The sequence below is a fragment of the Schistocerca piceifrons genome, chromosome 2 (genome assembly GCF_021461385.2).
Source record: "Schistocerca piceifrons isolate TAMUIC-IGC-003096 chromosome 2, iqSchPice1.1, whole genome shotgun sequence".
NCBI classification, from domain to species: Eukaryota; Metazoa; Arthropoda; class Insecta; order Orthoptera; family Acrididae; genus Schistocerca; species Schistocerca piceifrons.
This window is the reverse complement of record NC_060139.1, coordinates 788,118,237-788,139,171: the sequence shown is the minus strand read 5'-3', so window position 1 is coordinate 788,139,171 and position 20,935 is coordinate 788,118,237. Positions and strand designations below refer to the sequence as shown.

Sequence of the window (20,935 nt, the reverse complement as noted above, 5' to 3'; positions counted from 1 at the left end):
AAATCTGATATTCTCCGTACACTCTTGACAATGTGGATCTCGGAATATTGACTTCCCTAACGAACTCAGCAATGAAGTGTCGCATGCCTCGAACTCCAACTACCGTTCCATGTTCAATTCAGTGATTTCCGAAATGGAGTGACTCATGCTTCTAACTCCAACTACCGATCCATGTTCAATTCACGTTGTGCGGCCGTAATCATTTGGGAAATATTTTCGGATGAATCACCTGAGTACAAATGACAGCTCCACCAGTGCCTTTTATACCCTGTGTACGCGATACTACCGCCATCTGTATACGTGCATATCGTCGTCCCATGATTTGTCACCTCAGTGTATACTCAGACAGACTGGGTACATTGGTTCTGCTGTGGGGTTGTGCATAGGAGACTAATGATCTTAGCTGTTTGGTCGTAAAAACTTCCTGAGCAGCAGCGGAGTGACCCAATAGTTGGAACTGGACTAGGGTTCGTAAGGAGCTCAGTTAGGGTCCTACGGCTGCCTGTGATCAGTGAAGGTGAAAGCGAAGCTGCGGGTGGTCTTTTAGAAACAATGCGACCAGTTTCCTTTCTCATCACCATCAAAACCTAACCCGTACTTCGTTTCAGAATCGCTTATCATCGACTGCACAATGAACCGTAAGCTACCATCCTTCTTAACTGCGCTCTTCATTTACTGTGAACAGGTCCTCACAATAACAGATAAATGCACTTGGTAAAGTCTCAGAAAACAGACCTAATTCACATTCTGTAAACCGTGCCTCAATCACTGAAGCTTGTATTCATTTAACAATTTACCGATTCAACTCAGCTTTTAACCGGAGTAAATATTCCTTGTATTCCTGTTCATTAGCAAACTGAAATGTGACGACATTTTGTCAGAATATTAATATGCTGTAAATAACGCTGGCTAATACCTAAACGCTATGGGAATTAGATTAGGAAATGAGACGCTTAAAGTAGTAAACGAGTTTTGTTATTTGGGGAGCAAAATAACTGATGGTGGTTGAAGTAGAGAGGATATAAAATGTAGACTGGCAATGGCAAGGAAAACGTTTCTGAAGAAGAGAAATTTGTTAACATCGAGTATAGATTTAAGTGTCAGTAAGTCGTTTGTGAAAGTATTTGTATGGAGTGTAGCCATGCATTGAAGTGAAACAAGAACGATAAATAGTTTGCAAGAATGGAATAGAAGCTTTCGAAATGTGGTGCTACAGAAGAATGCTGAAGATTAGATTGTTCAGATCACATAACTAATGACGAGGTATTGAATAGAATTGGGGAGAAGAGGAGTTTGTGGCACAACTTGACAAGAAGAAGGGATCGGTTGGTAGGGCATATTCTGAGGCATCAAGGGATCACCAATTTAGTATTGGAGGACAGCGTGGAGGGTAAAAATGGTAGAGGGAGACCAAGAGATGAATACACTAAACAGGTTCAGAAGGATGTAGGTTGCAGTAGGTACTGGGAGATGAAGAACCTTGCACAGGATAGAGTAGCATGGAGAGCTGCATCAAACCATTCTCTGGACTCAAAACCACAACAATACTTAAATGACATAGCACTGCTATTTCAGCACCACTCACAAAATGATGTCAGATTGGTGAAACTAAAGAATATGTTACACTTACGATAGCCTGTCAGTACCACGTACTTAAGGAAAACATATAATGCGGGTGCAAAAGCTTAGGGAATGAGCACGTGCAACAGATCGGATAACTATTCTGCTCTCAACGCATATCTCAAGTAAGATATGTACGCAGAAGATAGGTCCATCTCAGAGTAGAACCGGAAAATGTAGCAGTTGTACTAAGTATTCCAGCCCCCACCCTCCGACACCGTCCGCTCATCACTTGAGGAGACTGGATGTAGATACTGGGAAGCGAAAATGTCTGAGAGAGTACATGAGGGGATAATATTTTACCTTCATTATTTTGAAGGCATTTTATATAAATTCACGTACCTGTACCATCATTTCTTTATTCTTTTTGTGGAACGAAGGAGATTAGGTAAATCTAAAATGGGGTTGTCACATAGGGATTCGAACCCAGACGATACCAAAGCGAGTCCAACGTCTTTTGTGCAGCCCTAACTTGCTGCTACTTCTCTTGAGGCTCCCCATTAACAAGTCAAATGTTCGGTTTTTAAAGACCACTTACGACGTAGGGTCTTAAACGATTCACATTATGACAATCAACAACTGACAATAAAGCTATTTAATAACTTGTTAATTGTAATTCATATCGAGTTGCATTTCGCAATGGTTAGGCGTATGCGCTAAGGCGAATCATGCGATATCAAATATGGTTGTGGGTTTTTAAACTATATTTCCTTCGTCCACGTATCTCTTTGTATTCCACTATGCCTCACGCTCAAGTCTTAACCATACAACCCTCCCTCGTGTCAGCGTTTATTCTGGCCTACAGAAGCAATTAACAACCTTGCTGACAAGAAAATACCACATACACAACACAGTAATGTTTAGTCAATCATTGTGGAAAAGGTAATTAGAACAAACATTTCATTAGCAACTACTGGAGAACCGAGTGACATCTTATACAAAAAACGTCGGTGCTAGTTATTTATGCATCGCCGATATTTCGTTAACTACATCAACACGAAATACTGACAGGATGAAACTAAGCCCTGACACAAGTTGTTCGACTACAGCTGAGGGTCCCTGCACTCGCACCAATTTATCGGCCGACCGACCAATAAACCACACACGTCACGACCGACAGCACGCAGCGCTTACAGCGCCGACATGTTGTTGGGATTTTCTTGTCTTAACTGCATCTTGTCTGTGATTTACGAGATACCACTTGGTTTTACACAGAGACAAAAACCAGGTTTTGATTTGGCTGTTTTAGAGTTAAAAAGGCCAAAAAGGGTCGAGATAAAGCTACGTGCAAAGAAGTGGTTAATGTAAGGAAAGAAATTCACCACAGTTCTCTTACTTAATCATGTGGGATCCGATCATCTACCGTAATTATCTAAGAATGGATGAATCATGCATTTTGGAGCTGCTGGAGATCATCAAACCATTCTTAACAAAAGAGAATAGAGTCATAAGTGAGGCTGTAAGCAACGAGGAGATGATTTCCAGCCATTGGCAGACGTTAAGAGGACTTCAGATCCAGTGCTGTTGCAGAACTACAATTATTTCCTAAAATGATTCTTGCAACTTACAATATGATTTACAATTGTCTGACGATATACATTATGGTAAACCTAAATAAATGAAACAAAAGACGTACATGTAAACGTTATTAATTTACTTATGTACTTAGCCTAGAAGATGACATTTCAGATTGTAGGAAGAAAGACTACGGATGGTGGTGGAGTGCACCATCTGACAAATACAACAGATACGTAAGAAATAAAAAAAAAAAAAATATCCCATATTTGCTTCTCATATCAGAGGCCTTCGATACAGGCTGGGCTTTTTTACAATAATGAAGCCAATTTATTTTATGAATTGACGTCCATTGAAGTCTGATATTTCGGTTTCTTTATTTCATTTCCCTTAAATATCGTAAATAAAAGCTAAAAACAGAAATGTAACATGTCAAAGGAATTTTATTTTTCTCTTCGTGCCACAAGAAAGCATTACTGATTCCTTAAAAAAAAAAAAAAAAAAAAAAAAAAAAAAAAAAAAAAAAAAACATATATATTGCTACCCTCCTCGCACGGTATGTACCACAATCATCTCTAGTCTTTGAATTTCTCCAGAACCTGTGCCTTTAAGGTTCAGTCTCGCGCTTCGTTACGTGTATTAGAACAGCATTTAATCCCGCTCACGGTGGTAAAAGACGAACTTCCGTCGGGCGGTTGGCACGACCCCCCTACACACGGCAGAATTTGTTGGGTGGAGTGATGGAGTTGCAGTCTTACCGCCCCGCCTCCTCGATATCGATAGGAAAGTTTGTCGGTCAGTCGGCAAAAACTCCTACATACGTCGAATTTGACGGTCGGTAGGTTGGTGTATGTGTAGGGCCCTTAAACACATGTCGATAAATTTCTAATTTAAAGCGGGTTTATTACTTGTATCGCAAGACCATCAACATACAAATTTGACCCTCCAGAATACTGCTTACAAGATTATGTCTATAAGAAAATTATATTACTTGGAAACACAAGTTATCGATGACCAGAGCAGCAATTTGGCTCGAGTGGTGTATTCCGGCATGGCCCACACCACGTGACGAAAGGAATATATAACCTGGTGCGTCGACTGAACACTGCTAGTTGACGGCTGCATTGAAGATGGGTAACATCGCAGTTTCGTATCACCGCAATAATGTCTCTCCTGATAAGGATAGAAAGATTTTCGCTGCTATCGGCGGTGTTGGAGTTGTGAGTATGCGTTTTGTAGAAATGTTGATTCGTACAGCGATGTGTCTGATAAGTCGTTATTTGCAGTTCATTTATTTCAAATCTGACACCGTAAACTATGTTGAGAGGCAAAGATGATTCAAGAATGTAATTTCTTGAACTCAGATTTTTATTGGACTTAATAGGAAACACTTTTGAAAACGTGTTTAAGATTTTCCACGTTGTACAGAAATCGCGAAGCATACGTAGGAGAAACAACTATAACGTTCCTACACATGTTGAAAATTCATTGGACACGTAGTGTAAAAATTTCATACGCGAAGCAAAAATATTATCGGGTTCTATTTTCAAGATATCTGCTGATGTTTTAATAAGTTAGGGGGTTTAACTGACAAAAGATAAACTCGATCTTTCCCATTCGCATTAGTTTATCTACTAAAATTTAATAACCTCCGTAACAGAATAGCAAGTTTATGACTTAATAATCGAAGGGCTTTTTTGCATGTAGTAACAGCTTTCCCTTGTTTGATGTTAATACTAACGCTACAACTCATGTGTACTACATTACGTGTCTAAAGTTGAATGCAGTGGTTCAAACTTCAGTTTTTGAATAAATTTTGGTTCATTTGCTGCGCATAGTCTGATTGAGGGGAATGGGAAGTCAGTTCGAAGCAAGTCGAGTTCCTTACGTATGATTTTAGCTTACAAAATATTGCCAGTGCGCATGGATTTAATGGTCAGTAGAACAGGTAGGTTAACACCTGTACAGCTGTTCGGTAACGTAATGCCTGTCCTCGTGGTAAATCAGAATCCTAATTCGCGTTTTATTTAGTGTTGAGTGAGGGGACCCATGTCAGGTTCAGCGTCTTCAAGTAAGTTTTCGCTTGTGTTTTTCATTTGCGTCGCAATAAAAGCGTTGTTTTTTTGGTTAAAGCAGCTCGCCACATCAGCAGTTGCGGAAGTATGAAAGGCTCTGAAGCTGTTTACTTAAGTGTCGATCCATTTTATAGTGTCGGTTCCGGCAATGTTTGTCCTAGATAGCAATGTAACTAGATATTTGGTAATCGTATGTTGGTACGTACAAAGAGATGTAAATTGAAGTTACTTACAGTGTGGGGAATCGTGTTGGCTAATGCTATTTTTCTTTTTCTTGCAGTGTTCTGCCCTTACCGTGATTATAGAAATGTGCGAGAAGCTTGGTGGCTCACATAGTCATAATTGGTCTGTTCTCAGGTTTATGGGACCTCAGATTTGGTTGCCGCTTAAAACTAAAGAAGGTAAGGTATGACGTGGAAGTGTAAAATGTGAAGGCGTTCTGTGCTGAAGTCGAAGAGCTTAAGCTTATGTGATTACTTCCTTAAAATATGCTAGTATCAATGTAAGTACATGATCTTCTAATAGTAGTTGCAGATATGCTATTAGTTTCCATAGTCGCAATACTGGAAAATTGCGAGGAAACTGTAGCTGAAAAGATCCTAACCATTCAACATGTTGAATGTGTTAATTGCTTGCTGTTAAGCTAGTGATAGTACAGCCAGTAATTCAAATAGGCTGAATCTACCGGTGTGCAACTTTCTTTCCCCCTGCGTTAACTTGAATATTAAATTAGAACTTCCTGTGCATTGAATAGCGGCGGTTAACGCTTCTTCCATCACCGCCAAACGGGTAAATATCCTTTCTTAATCGTAGTCTACGTTAATTACTTTAAATTTCTGATATCTCACTGCAACAGTCACGTGCGGAAAAAGACGAAGTGAAATTGGCTATAATACGCAAACCTTCTTAGGAAATCTCCAGTTACACGATGTCAACTGGAAGCTATCAAACTTAACCTGCCTTAACCCTATTCGACAACAATCCGACGCTGCATGCTGATAAAATTATCGAAATTGTGTAGTTCCGTGCGTTCCTTTTTATTCTCTGGAAGATAAATGAGATGTAGGCTTTAGATGGTACCATGAAGGCTGCTTTGGCCGTCTTAGTGCACTTTTGACATGAGGTTTTCTCGTAAATCTTAATCATTGTGCATCTGTGATACTAATTAAATTCGATATCCAGAATACTGGACAATACATTGACCGTAGTGGACATTACCCTCGAATTCCGTCGTCCTCAGATAATACGTATAACGTAAAATCTCTCAGGATTTTTGGCCACCTCAGAGCTAATGTTAAACATGCTACCACGGGTACGTTAACAAAATCCCATTCCTGATTCCTCAAAATAGTGTCACACTTTACTACTGCCGCCTCACTCACAACGCAGCAACTGTCGATCAAGCTGGTACAAAAGAAATAGTGGTCATTACCACCTCCTCTGGTAACTACCGTTCAGCGTTCGGGAATTACTGATTATACGGATTTTTTAATTTAAAAGCTTAAAGGAATCTCAGAATCATAACTCTAACAAATTCTTTCCTACTGTTGCAGACTTCAACGTCGCTATCATTATACTGATTTTCTCGATCATGTACGCAGCGTCGGCCATTTTACTCATTTATGCCGGTTGGAATGTAAGTGAATTTGTTTCAGAAAATAACTAAAGACTAACATAGATGTAACTGTAACAGTAACTGATAACTGTATCTTTCAGCGCGTGAAGGACCTGTCGTTGACGTGGAAGATGGTAGAGGTTGGAGTCCTGATCTACCAGATGATAGCCGCACTGATAACGGCAAAAATGTTTTCTGTGGCGGACTCTGTCCTCCTATCCGTAGACACAGGTATGTGGCTGTGTAGACAACCGGCAGTGTAGTCTGTTCTTAGACCGCATGCTGTGCAATCTCAATTTAAAACGTATTAATTCGATCCTAGAGCAAGATGGCTCTAGTTACCGTTTGGCGTCTTTGGTCAGAGCAAACCTCACTCAAATTTTTAACTTCAGGTTGACTTAGTCAGGGTTTCTCTTAACAAATGAACAGCATAGTTGAATGACAGAATGATGATACTCTGCTGGCATTTTCTGGATCGATAAGATTTTTTGCAATCTGACAAGATATTGCTTTAAATTCAATCTCTCTAATTACAGATGGGAGGTATAGTGTATTTACTGTATAATTTCTAATTGCGAGTAAATGACACAAAGCTGACGTAACATTCTACGGAAAAGTCTCGGGTGATATCAGTCCCAGCACTCGATCCCACGTGAAAATTTGGGCTTGAGTTCTGACGGTAGTCGATACCTTTTGAAGCGACGGCCCGGATGTTAGTCATTCACTCCGCCCCATGCGATAACGCAAAGTACTGCACAGCTGAACATGGGCTCTTAGAAATGTTCTGATGGCGGTATCAGGCTTTGTTCGTCACAGAGCGCGGTTTCTATCCTGTAAATAGGGCCACAAGTCTCCATGCGTTAAGCACGTCTTGCTTGCGACCCATAAATGCAGTGTATATGAAAGAAACGAATTATCATTACAGAAGAATAGTGCTATTTACTGACAGAATTATTACGCGTTCTTTCCTACGGATTATAAAGCTGAAACTAATAATACGAATGAAACCTGCAGGAGATGAGCTAATATTAAACATAAAGACTCACTAAATTGTTAATCGAAAATACACATAGCTGCAGCATAGCAATGCGAGAATGCTATTAAGTTCGTCATTCGTGCATGGCGTTAAGACTACTTGGATTACTTAATATTTTTCGCATAGAACTAAAAATTTCTCACTGTAAAGAACACTTTCGGAGCACTTGTCCCTGTCCCTCCTCGCCCTCAAACTGGCGCGTGTGGGAGGGCTATCACTCCACTGTACTTCAGCCTCGGACATAGGCATGCGCGAAGTACAAAAGTTGCGCTCTCAGAATTACGGTTCAAATTTTAACCTGGGAACGGTTGCTGGGACTGACAACTTGAATGTGACTCTTTATCTAAAAAGATAAGGGGTCGAGTTAATGGGATTTGATAGAACCGGCTGTATAAATCTTGCTTTCCTTCGGAACACAGTTGCCTGTAAATAATTCAACTTGATACTTCTAAAATTCATAACGTAATATCTTCCAAGAAAACTCTAACATATTGCTTCCCCATACTCATAAATTGGTCTCATGTCGGAAATAAAACATTCGTTTCGATGTGAGCCATCAGGATGTTTCGCATTTAAGCAGTTCAGCTTCCGTCACCGAGGAAACTACCTGAGACTAAAGTCACCAACAGGCGACTAGCTCCGTAGGTGGAATCAAATTGTCCCAACAACAAAGTGATAGCAACAGTTTTATTGGAAGGGCTGTTCCAGCAACTTCAAAAGTTGAGTCTTCGCTAATGTCCGTAACGTAATACAGTCCAGATTTAAGTTTCTCTAAGTATCTGCCTCGCTCTTAGTACAGCAGTCTTCAACCTCTCATAAGGACTTCAAAAGTTCACGTAAATTCTCGAACTTATTATAACGTAAGGCCTTGGTATGGAAAACGTATGGACAGCTAGTTAATATTTCATGGATGGAACATGTAGGCCTCCAAAGACTTAGTAAGGACTAAACTGACATATGAACAAACTGTAGTGAATGAAAATTGAGGCTGGGAATCGGTCATCCTGACAAAATAACTTCGTACAACTGCTTAGGCTACCCCTAGCACGCCTTTCCCCCGGCAATCCAAATTACCTTAGGCACTTCAGCCTATTTGGTATTCACTCTAAAATCTAAGATCGTATTTAGGATGAAGGCATGAAAGGGTAACAAGAGTAGATGTACAAATCATCTGTGCCAGGGCGGTGCAGTGGTTAGCGCAAGAAATCTGGGTCAAAATATCTGGGTCTTTGTACAAATTTTCACTTGTCGCTTCAGTGTATATAAGGGGGCTGTTCGGTACAGAGCGACTATAACTATAATTTCTCGCACTAAAATTTAATCTTCACATCTGTTAGCTAGATGTGCTACAACACGCCATACTAGCTTCAATGTTGGGACTCCTGGTTCCCGCCTGTGAGAGGCAGGCAAGGTCAGACATGTTCAGTATCGCCTACCGTAGGAATGGAGATAACACGCGAGGAACAATATCCGGCTTTGAAATACTGCTTTCGTCTCAACAAATCTTCGGCTGAGGCTTAAACAATGTTACAGGAGGCCTATAGTGTCTGTTCTCCCTACAGCACAGTTCGAAGGTGGTTACAAATGTTAAAATAGGGGAGACAATAAATTTCAAAGGAAGGTGGACCCGGTGCTCCAGTTACTGCTCTTAGGGAAGAATACTGCTGTTGTCATGGAGAGGATCGACGAATTACTTTAAAATCGCTTTCTAAAATCGTGAAGATTCAATTCGGTGTCATCCACACGTAGGGAACACAAATTGCAAACGACACGTGTTTGTGCGCGATGGGTTCAAAGTTAACATCCTCTTCTGCTGATCCTCTAACAAAAGAACATTAGCGTGCAGGTCTGCATGTTGCTAAAAGTGGATGTTACAGGCACATCGGGAGTTTATTTCAAATGTAATTACTGCTGACGAAAGTTGGCTACATAATTTTGATCCTCAGAACAAACAACCAAGCTCAGTGTGGAATTCCCAATCACCCCCCCCCCCCCCCCCCCCAAAAAAAAGTGGTTGCTTCTGCTGGGAAAGTTATGGTCATATCATTCTTTAATAGTCCTGGAATCAGTTACCAGAATGTTGTACCTGCACACACATTCAGTGACTGGAAAATACTACAGGAATGTCCTGAAAACACTGAGTCCATATCTGGCGATAATACGTGGCCGCATACTGCCAATCTTGTTGCTGAATATTTAGCAAAAATCGACGTGAACTAAAGCCCTCATCCTCCCTGTAGTCCGGATTTAGCCCCACGTGACTTCATCTGTTCCCTAACATGAAGATAAGTCTTCGTGGAAGGCACTAATCAGAAGCAGTGGTGAAGGCTGCGGATGCTATTTTGAAGGACCTACGAAAAAAATGGTTTCCAACATGTATTAAGACTGGTAGAAACGCTGGGACAAGTGCATCGCATTTATGGCAGATTAAGAACCATCAAAACTGAGGATAAGTGTAGGTATGTTGTCAGAATTCTTTACTGAACAGACCTCGTATGCCCATAGTGTTCTCGGCCGTTCATTAGTCGACCAGCGCTAATTTTACGGGTTCCGTATTTAGTCTTTCGTTCTACATTATCTTGTATTCAAAGGATGCAGTGAAATCAAAGGAAACTAAAGCCCTTGCAGTGTTCAAATATTTAAGTTACCTAGTAGAGATCTATCTTCAGAAGCAAGGGATCGTGTATCAGATTAATCGATAAAGTGGAGTAAACCGTCAAAGTTGGAATACCACTTTCATTACCTCACGACTAATTTCAAGCCTAAGCTATCAAATCGGCCACAAATTTATTAAATATAAATTACGCCAACCACGTACCTAAACATTCAACTCGTGTTGTAAATTAGTCGAGGGCTAAACTTAAGCTAAGCCGAATAATACTCAACTATGCCGAATTTCCAAACATTGTTAGAATGTATGGACAAGTGACTGGCGTAGTAGCTTTTGTTGAATTGCTAAGTGGATGATTTGATCAGCTCGGACTCGAAACTATTAATCAGGTAGCAGAAAAGTAATACTGGAACTTTGACGGTTCGCCGCAATTTGTTGCAAAATTTGGAAGGCATTACAGTTGAAGTCATGCCTTCCAGAGTCCTGGGCCTTAGTGAGAAAGCATTTACAGAATCTCTGTAATGTCGATAAGCGAAACGGAAATAACTCGAGACAGGCACAAAATTCACTAAAACTGTTCCTCGTAGATAGGCAAATAGTTCAAGAAAGAAAGGACGCGATCGAACTATGACGACAAATGATAGTCGACCAGTCGCAAAATGCCTGTGATAAGTTCATTACAATAATACTGCACCGATAAACTTTAGATGCAAACTGCGAAATGTTGGATAAAATATTCTACTTCGCCAGCGTCCTGTAGTACTAAAAATAATACGGGTTCCACATTAGGTGATGCAGTGGATGTCAACCAATGGCAATTATGTTCCTTTCATGGGTAAGTAGTACAATACGCTACAAATTAAGTTTACTTAAAAGCTATGGATTTAGGGTAGCCTTCTCCACTAATAATTCGAAGAAAGAACCTAGTCCACTCTTTACAATTAGCTGGTGATAAACTTTGTCTAGGGTTCACAAAATTACCTGCGATGACTGTCCACAATATCAGTCACAGGTCGAGCTCTAGCTACGAAATAAAAGGAATATATTCGCACTAGAAGTGATGACGGTACGCGAGTTTCCACCTTCGCTGAACATCTTGTGCAAATGTCTCACACGCCCAGTCCCCCGGGCAGTACCGAGCTGCTCCCTTCCCAAGTTAAGGTTATGAAATTAGACATCTTAGAAGACATAGATTTTTATACATCTATGGTGTGACAGACTGCATCCTTTGACAATCCAGTTAAAGACAAATTTGTCGAATGTTTTATCCCATTTCTCAGTGCTTCATTCTACCGTACGACATAGAAGATAACCAATGCATTCATGCAGCCACTTGGTGTCGCGGATGATAAGTTCGTTCAGTCACGCTCTAGGTTGCCTTAATTTCAGTTATGACGGCTGCCGTTACAAACGTGGTCACACTAATGTTCACAGTATTCTCACTTCTCACAAGCTCCAATATTTCTAATCTGGTACAAATAAACATTCCCACTTAGTTATAATATCCAATTTGAATATGGTGATACAAGCATGTTTTGTCACATTAATTCCAAATCTTTTACAGTTTTTAAAAAACGTTCATGTCGTACGTCTCTTCGCGCATATGCACATAACTCTGCATAGCATTTCGGTAACACCTGATAGCACCAACCACTTTGACCTCCGTCGGTCATTAGATACTAAGGGCGATGAAAGCGACGTTCTGCGTCCTTCACGCAATTACATTAAGCATGTCGTACTAATTTGAACATTTCCTGGTAAATAGCGCTTAGATTTTAATATAGTAACTTCACACGCATATCCAAGCGTAGTCATCAAATACTATCACCGACCCCATGTAATTGAAAAATGTTATCCTCCATATGTTCAGCGTGCTTCTAGCTGATGGTATTTTGTCTGTCCTGCAGGCATGCGTTTTGACCATTCGTGGCATTTGCTTTCCCACATAAATCGTTTCAGCCTATCCACGATCTATAGTTCTACAAAATCGTCCTCGAGCTAGAACATACGTACACTGCGCCTCTGACCCGATCTGCGGATCACTTTCGTGCCAATCACATGGAAAAAAGACAGATTTCTCAATTTCTGCATGCGCGTTCCTTTCCGACCTTCTCACAGCCTAGCTGCTTGCTACACCTCAGTTTACCTGAGAGCCCGCGGCCCACCGAACGTTGGCAGGGGCGAGGAAGCACGCTTCGGATGTTTGAGCTAAGTACAGCTATTTACATGATACACACGTACCGTTTATTTTACGTTTTATGCGAGTCTTTTGCCCTTTCGGGCGTTCTGTTAATGTTGAACCCAGCCTCTTCAGGTGACTTGTAATTTTGTTTTCCGAAGAAGGCGTGGTTATCCGCGCCGAAACCTAGGTCAACATCCGCTCTCTGTTTGCAATCGAGGCGGATTCTTCATAATTTCCTGTATTACAACTCCATATAAATCGCGTTCACTTACTGACAAAGGTACAACTTTTTGCAGTGTTGGGCGTACTAGCTCTGATCTACACAAAAATAGCGGAGAGCGCGTGGCGGGAAGAGCCTCCCCGAGCGGCGCGCCGTCGGCGAAGGCGTTCTCCATCGCCGTCGCAGGACGAGGTAGTGACAGTGTCCGAGCCCACAGCAGTATCTTCGCAACAGATCCGGAGGTCTCTGGAAGCCGTGCCTGGTCCCAGCGCCGTGGCAGGACCAAGCGGCGTACCCCGGCCGAGCAGGGCTGCCGAGCAGCACGCCATGGACTACATTGACGTAAGAGCCCCTGCTGCATTGCTTCCACTAGCTGAATGGTATTGTGATGAAGTCTCACTGTGAATTTGTCATGAAAAAACACGGAAGCACAGTTACACTTGATCCCATAAAGCAGTCGTACTCAACGAACTTAGATTGAAGTTATGTATTTCTTACTGACTTTGATTTGTGCTCCGTGCATTCGGTTTTCGGGAATAGCTCAACTGATGTAAGTAAAATTGGGACACAGCTATCTCACAAAGTACAGTGCCGTAATTACTTCAAATCTCGCAAGAAGGGTAGGCACTTATTAGACTACAGTACAGATGGAATTTCGCTCACACGTCAGCAGACGCTAGTTAAGTTCTTCGACGGAGTAGTCAATTTAGGTGGACGCGGTTGGCAACTTACATCGTAATAACGTGGGAGAGATGCACTAGTTGGTGATCGGAGGATCTTTCGCACAACTCTTTTAGTACGACAGTGTGACTTGTCTTACAAGAAATTGTGTAGTATGTTTAGTCCTCTTCGCAGTGTAAATTGTCAAAACCAGGTGGATATACGAATATAAAATAAATGTAATACGATTTAGAAACATTGTTCCCCTTGCGTGTTCTGGATCCGCAACAAATACTGTCTCACTGTCAAACCTCCTAGAGGTTGTTGGACAAGTACCTTCCTGTTACATGGTAACGTATGTTAACATACTTAAAATGCAGATACTTGCTCTTAATGTCCACTCACGCAATAACTCACCTTACGCAACAGTTGTTACCCTCTTGGCAACTTTGTTTCAACGGCATTTTTCTGGATCGCTGCTTTCCTTAACTCTAATTTACTCCATTGCTGCTGAAAAATGGTACATTGTAGTTCCTCGTGCAGAGATTAGACAAATCACGTTTAATGCTCAGTAGCTGAGTAACGGACGTTCCTGGGGTATGTATTTTCTCAAATTCTTACATACAAATTTAATGTTCCGCAATACCAGGAAGGGCAAAATATTATCCATAACTTTTTCTGTTCATTTAGACATGGACATCGCTTCCCCAGTGAGATTTCTTGTAAATACTTTCCACGTTAAGGAACTTCCTTAAATCAGTGTGCATTCAAGTAAGTTACGTCAAAACCGAATTTTGCTTCAGTTTTGTAGGGTGGACTTAAAGTAACCTCCACGCTCCCTCGCTCTTGTCACGGGTGGTATGGCAAATGCGCTCGTATTGTCAGGGTTAATCACCCGTATTACTGCAGACATTTCTAACAGATGTGGCACAGCAGTTTCCTTCTCACAAACCTCAATGTTCTGGTGTCAAATTTTTCCTGAAGTAGTACAATGATAATTTCGTAGCCACATTCAGAGCAATATGTGGTTGCTGTCTGCAAACGTGTTGTGAATACTTAGTAGCAAATTAGTATATAGAAAGTCGTGCTTCATGCTCATGTTTCGCTACATGAACAGCGAAAGTGTAAACAGTTGATCTTTTCTCTTTTCGTTGGGTCTACTAGAGAGAAAGTCTTGCACGCCATTGGGGTTCTACAATTTCAGTAAGTGCTATTTCTCAAATACTGGATCAAGAAAGTTTGGGTATTACCGCGTCGTATGCTACATTCATTTCTTTTCCATCCCCCCCCCCCCCCCCCCTCTTCGTCGCCAGATAGGTAGGTGCTTCATCCTACTGCGATTCATCCCGAACAGTATGTGATGTACAGTTGCTTCGAAACTAAAATGGTTAGAGATAAAGAACGCACACGTATGAATTGATGGAATTCATCGCAGTCAATGAGTGTCCATCCACTACAACCCCGCCCAACCCTGTCATTTCACTAATTTTCAACTTTGTACTGTCTTACAGGGAAAGGATTGAAGATGGTTTCTATAACAGATCCCATCATTTCCCGAGAATGCGCACATTTTTTCTGTCTGCCGCCAGCTGTTCAGTCTGATCTACAATTTCCGACGCGAGATCTCGGCCAACAGTACGTCGCTATTTAAATTTTGCAACCTATTTTTTTAGAAAGTTAACCGGAAGCAACTGATGACCTCCTTGAATGGCGGGTGATGCGTCACAGTTCATGTTATTAAGGCTACATTGTAACGGAACTTCGCTTACTGTAAGATACTGCTTCAATGTAGTAAGTGGTTTAGTGACATGGTTTTCTTTAGAATACCAACTGAAATCTTAAACTGGGGAGAAAGGTACATCCCACACCATAAAGCTTATTTTACAGCTGCACGGCTCAGGTAGGAATTTCCATGAACTCCGTGTCCCATCTCAAACAATAAGAGAACTGTGTCCCGGAAATTATATACATATCACTGAGCCCAAACTGCGAGCACTGGACTGCAACCTACGCCTAAGATGTCCTGGGTGTTCGTGTCTACGATAGGTCAGTTTCTTAGCGGACCTTTGCCTTAGTCTCTACTTCCACGTAATCTGGCAGCAAGAAAGTCTCTCCTCAGCCGGGTTTTTCTGGCTGGAATTTTCGCGGACTACGAAGCCCATCAGAGAAAATAACCCCTCACATAGCCGCTTGAAGTGTCCTGTGAGTAAAAACAGTTCGTCAACTCCTTCCCCTCTCGGCATGCCGTAGTCAAAGGTGAAATAAGTGTTGGCACTACGAAGCTCCACGGTAGATGGAAACAGTTCGAGACGGGGAGTCCATCCTAGGTGCTTTACCTTCAGCGTGACAATATACTACGAACTGACATATCTAAACAGGACTAAAGACCAGACCTCTCAGCTTCAGTTTGGCAAGTATCTCTCCTCATGCCTTCAAAGTTCCTGTATAACTAACGTGACTACGAAAGTTACAGGTTCGCATCCCCATCTGGAACGAAATAACGTGCTTAGTAGTACATCAAAGGATTCTTACAAGGATACTATCAAGCCTGTTCCGTGATTCGATTACTCTTAATACAATGCAGAGAGACCTGTCGTAACTACCTCATATATGGTATTCATGCGACGGCATCTAGTTTAATAGAATCCCTGTTGAAGTTACATGCGTACCTGCTAAAGATCAAAACGTCAACGTTAGCTCTGTCTGAACCCCGTGAGCTTATTGCAGCAGCTGCGGTTCAGGACTCAAACTAGTGATACAGCCGTACAAATCTAAATCTTACATCAGTACATTACGAATTCAAAATTTTCGCTCCACTCATTTAAATCACTCGTAACTTCAAATAGTTATTGTTCAAGATTAACGGCAGTCTCACCAGATACAGCTTACTCTATTAGAATTTCGCATTATTTATCGTAGAGGCAGCCAAAACAAAGGTTGGTAGAACGTCACGCACGTTCAGTGAAAACTGACTTGCAAGAAGTTTTTGACTGGCATGGGAATCCTAAACTTGCACTCTAAACTTTTTTAGAGAACGTCCATGGCAACGGCGCGTTCTTGAGCATTCCTATGAGAATAACTGCACTAAATTGAGGTAGAAGTAAAGAAATTGTTTACGGAATGTTCACTCTAAGCGACTTGTCTAATTTTCGGGTAGTTAGGGGCATTTTGCATTTTCATTGCTCTTTTAACCTTCCTGTAACAAACAATTTCCGAAGACGGGTAGCAGTTTCGGGTGGGAATGATTTTTTCATGTCACACCATTTAGTATTCAGAACGACGAAATCGAAATGGCACGGGCAGTATTTGAACCTGTAGTCTCAGCATGGCAGCAGTGGATCTTCGCCATTGAGCTAAACACAGTTGGTGACAACTTAAATCTTCTTGGTATAGAAGATACGCATAAGACGTAAACCAGTTTTTTCGGCACCTAGGTGCGGTCGCAGCACCTAGCCGGCTACTGACAAGGTGAACTTCCAATCGCATTAGCCCCCTCACATTTAGTGGTAAAATGGACCAGCGGATACCCGGTGAAAACTGGACACACAAAGCATAAGAGGAAGGTGTACTGAATTATGAAAAAGAAGTAAACTAGAGTGAATGGTTCAAGCACAATGTGCGACATCTAATGAAGTGCAAGAATCACGACGTCGTGGTTGTGCGGTCACGGTGCTAAACTGTAAATCGGCGGATCGTTATTCAAACCTCCATCACGCCCGGTTCCCTTCACAGAATTACGAACTTCCGGTCTCGTTATTTACGTGTCTGTTCTTTCTGTAGTTCTGGCAGTAAGCGTACTAATCAGTAACCAGATTGTCATTTGGTGAGAATACATTACTGACGCAAGTGCGATTAGTAGTGATAGAAGAGATACTGCATAGTTTTCACAGAAACGAAAACAAACTGGTTTGAACCACCTTCCAACAAAGGAATAAAAGGTATAAAACTTTCAAAATGAAACTAAATTCATATATGGTACTTCTGTAGTGCAAATAGGATGTACGTACATCCCTTTGTTAAACTTGTTGGAAATCACGATAGACAAAAATTTGTATAGTCGTCAGACACGTCAATGACCGGAAGGCGAGAGAATAATTCTATGAGGAAAGGTGTGAGGGAAGTTGGAATACGGATCTCTCCTTTCGGATTCAAACACCATGACCACAAACTACGACGCCGTGCCTATTCAAATTTGCTCGATGTAGACCATCGTGAGCTTGCATAGTTCACTATTCCTATTTTGCTTTTTTTTTCCACGTCAAGTCCACCTTCCTAGTTCCATACTTGGTCTGTGTTCAGTTTTCGGCGGACTGTCCACTGGACAATCTTATGACCCAATCAAGGGGGCGGGGGTTAGTCCGATGGGAAGTTACCTTGAGGTTTGGTCCCTTGATAACATACATAAAAATCCATGTTTAACAGGTATCATGATGGTCTTGGAAGTGCTGGCTGATAGTTTGGATGCCCTTCTACTTTTCCACGCCTCTATGGATTTCAACCATATTCATATCTGAAGTACTAAAATGTAACGTTCACAGGCTGACAGCGACAGTCTGGAGGAGGTAGCAGCCATCGTTGAGCTGCCTCCGCCTCGGCACGTCATAACGCCCAGGCGCAAGAAGTCCAGCGTGCGTACCGCCGAAGTGACGGTGCACAGCCCTCCGCCGGACCTGCAAGACATCGCCATGAGTGCAGACACCGACGCGGCTCTCGGGCCGATAGCGGGAGAGTCCACCTCAGAGCATTCGCGCAGCTCTCCCTCCACAACTCTGAGCTCACCACGCCGTAAGCCTACAGCTGCAAGACGCAGTGAGACCATTCTCGAAGTGGTTCCGCAGGGTCCATCCACTTCAACTGCAGTGCCAGCATCCAGCGAGCAGCCATCAGCACCTGCGTCGCGGCAGGCATCCTCCTCAACCGTAGAAGCAAAGTCTAGGAGGCCAAAAACAGATACACCAGCACGGGCTTCATCTCCTGTACCTGCACCCACAGCAGCAAGTTGCCCACTTGCAGAAGCAGAATCGCCCAGAGAACGTCCTGTGTCCCCTGGCGAAAGTAAAACACCGCAGCAAACGCCATCCGCTACTGCCGGGTCATCCAGCGCCGATGCGAAAACCGCAGAACAGCCGTCAGCAACGGACACACTAACTTCGTCGCCGTTACCGGGAGATGATGCATCACATTCGTCTCAGACCGAAGCTGACTCGGCGCAGGTTACATCCGGAGCGGCAGGGAGCGGGACACTTCAGGCTGAAACTGAAACTACGGGAGAGCAGCCAGATGTGGGAACTGAAGTTGCGACGGAGTAGCGGGATTAGACAATAGGTAGTAGCATGACAGACGCTGTCGTTGGTGTTTAATGCAGCCGTCAACTTCCCTAGAGTGGAACACTTACGTTTTTTAGCAGTTACAATTATCTGCATGAAATTTTAGTGGTATGACAGTTTTTATTCTGCATGTGAACATTTTTACATAACCTGTTGCATGAAAATACTGAAAGGATACGTCACAAAATTGTAGTGGCTCTATAGTAAGCAGTATCGGTGGCAGTGCTTCGCCAGGGTGTTGGTGTAGAAGTTATCGAAATAAAGGACTGGTAGCGAAAGGTGCCATTGGGTACTGCTGACTCGGAACGTACCGAGTGCCCAACGTAAAACAAAGGTCCAAAACGAAATTTTCACTCTGCAGCAGAGTATGTGCTGATAGGAAACCTGCAACGTCGACTATTGGTATCGGTGCGGCAGTAACTCCTTAGGTGTGTAATGGTACTCAAATTACGTAACCATTACGGCACCTCACCTCAACCTCTCGATACCAGCAATGTTCTACTGTTTATGTAAAATAAACATATTTTTGAAAACATTGATTTGATTTCATTAGAGGTACTTCAATACATATGTATATATTGCAATATTACGTGTATTCTGTCACTATGATCATGGACGTACTTGTAACTCTGATTTTTGGGCGCGTAAGCGGTTATTAGTCAAGCTTTGGTCGTCATCTTAAAAAGACGCAAATTTTAGTCGGTTTATGAAATGTGAACTTCAATAGTGAGGAAGATATTTTCAAGTATGTTTTATATTGTGAAGTGATGTTTTGGAACGAGGTGATACTGCAACAAAAGTAATAAAAAGTGTAACTTAAATTCGGAGTGCTGATTACTTTTTACATCACCTTTGTCCTAACTTGCAAAAGTTTAATGTTAAAGAATGGTTTATGAAACACACCTATAGAACTTCGCCGAATAACACCTTGGCCTCTTTGCATCCGAGCTTGGAATCGTCACTACCTAAATTTTCGACGATTGAGCCACGAGTTCACAACGAGACCAGCGTGGGAAACACGAAAAGATGAGTGCCTAGTTTATCCATCATTTCAAGAAATGACTTTAACTGTGCTGACACCTGCCACATAATGTAACTTTGCTGTTGCCCGAAAATGCAATATGTAGCAGCGTGAGCAACACTACAATCATAATTAATTTTTGACTTTTGTTGTGGTAGGGTTGTTAGAGGTGTCACGAAGTTTCATAGAACGGGTGTTTATCCCGTAATTAAATCTAGCTTTCACAGGATGTAAGCATGTAAATGTCAATAAGCAAGGTGTAGAAAAAGCTAGTTATTTCTGCTTAGAAGAAGAAATAAAACATTCATAAATTATTGTAGCTAGGGATATGGCGATCAAGTTTTGTCTTCGGATGCATCTGGGAGTTGATTCCATCATGTGAACAGTATTAAAACCTGAAGGTTACATAGCTACTTCCACTCATTGAAATGCTTCAGTATTATTTTAAATAGGAGTCGGTCAACACTCCTACGGTTGTTTTATGGGGTTGAGTTTTAAATAAATTCATAAATAGGAATGAGGATTATACACTAAACGAACGCCGCTGTTCTTACCCGATGACAAAGTGAACCAGTCTCGCATTTACCCTAGGATGATTCAGCCTCAACAGCACGGCTGTATTACAAATACTAAGAATGAAAGCGACTGTGGTAGTCTCTTCTTGTCTACTTAAAATAGATTGTATTCGTTAGATGAATCATTTCTAAGCCAGCTTTATTTTCTTTATACGACACGAATCAAAATTATGTATTTATAAAACTGTTTCGGAGCAAATAAATTATAAATTCATATAAAATTTCGGTTCGTAAGTCTAAATACCTTCAAACGTACATATCAATTGTTTAATGTCCTAAGTGTCATTCAGTGTGAAGTTTTAAACTGGAAGAGAAATTTATAAACGTGTTTCCATCAGACCATACATTCTAGGCTATCTCGTCTACGACTAACATAGGGTGCGGTAGAAGTTCCGCTAATCTTCACCATCTGCGTTTCTTCATGGGGTGTCCGGTGGGGACGCATTGGGTTCCCCGATAGATGTCACTAAAACACTTA

The 20,935-nt window shown here is 41.8% G+C and overlaps 1 protein-coding gene across 1 annotated transcript; it reads left to right on the top strand.

Moving 5' to 3' along the window:
- Positions 1 to 6,956: 6,956 nt before the first annotated feature.
- On the top strand, positions 6,957 to 18,843 carry LOC124775856 (predicted GPI-anchored protein 58). The gene is made up of 3 exons (XM_047250690.1): positions 6,957 to 7,056; positions 12,951 to 13,216; positions 18,073 to 18,843. Exons 1-3 carry the CDS (start codon positions 6,957 to 6,959, stop codon positions 18,841 to 18,843), a joined length of 1,137 nt encoding a protein of 378 aa, XP_047106646.1.
- The last annotated feature ends 2,092 nt before the right edge of the window (positions 18,844 to 20,935 follow it).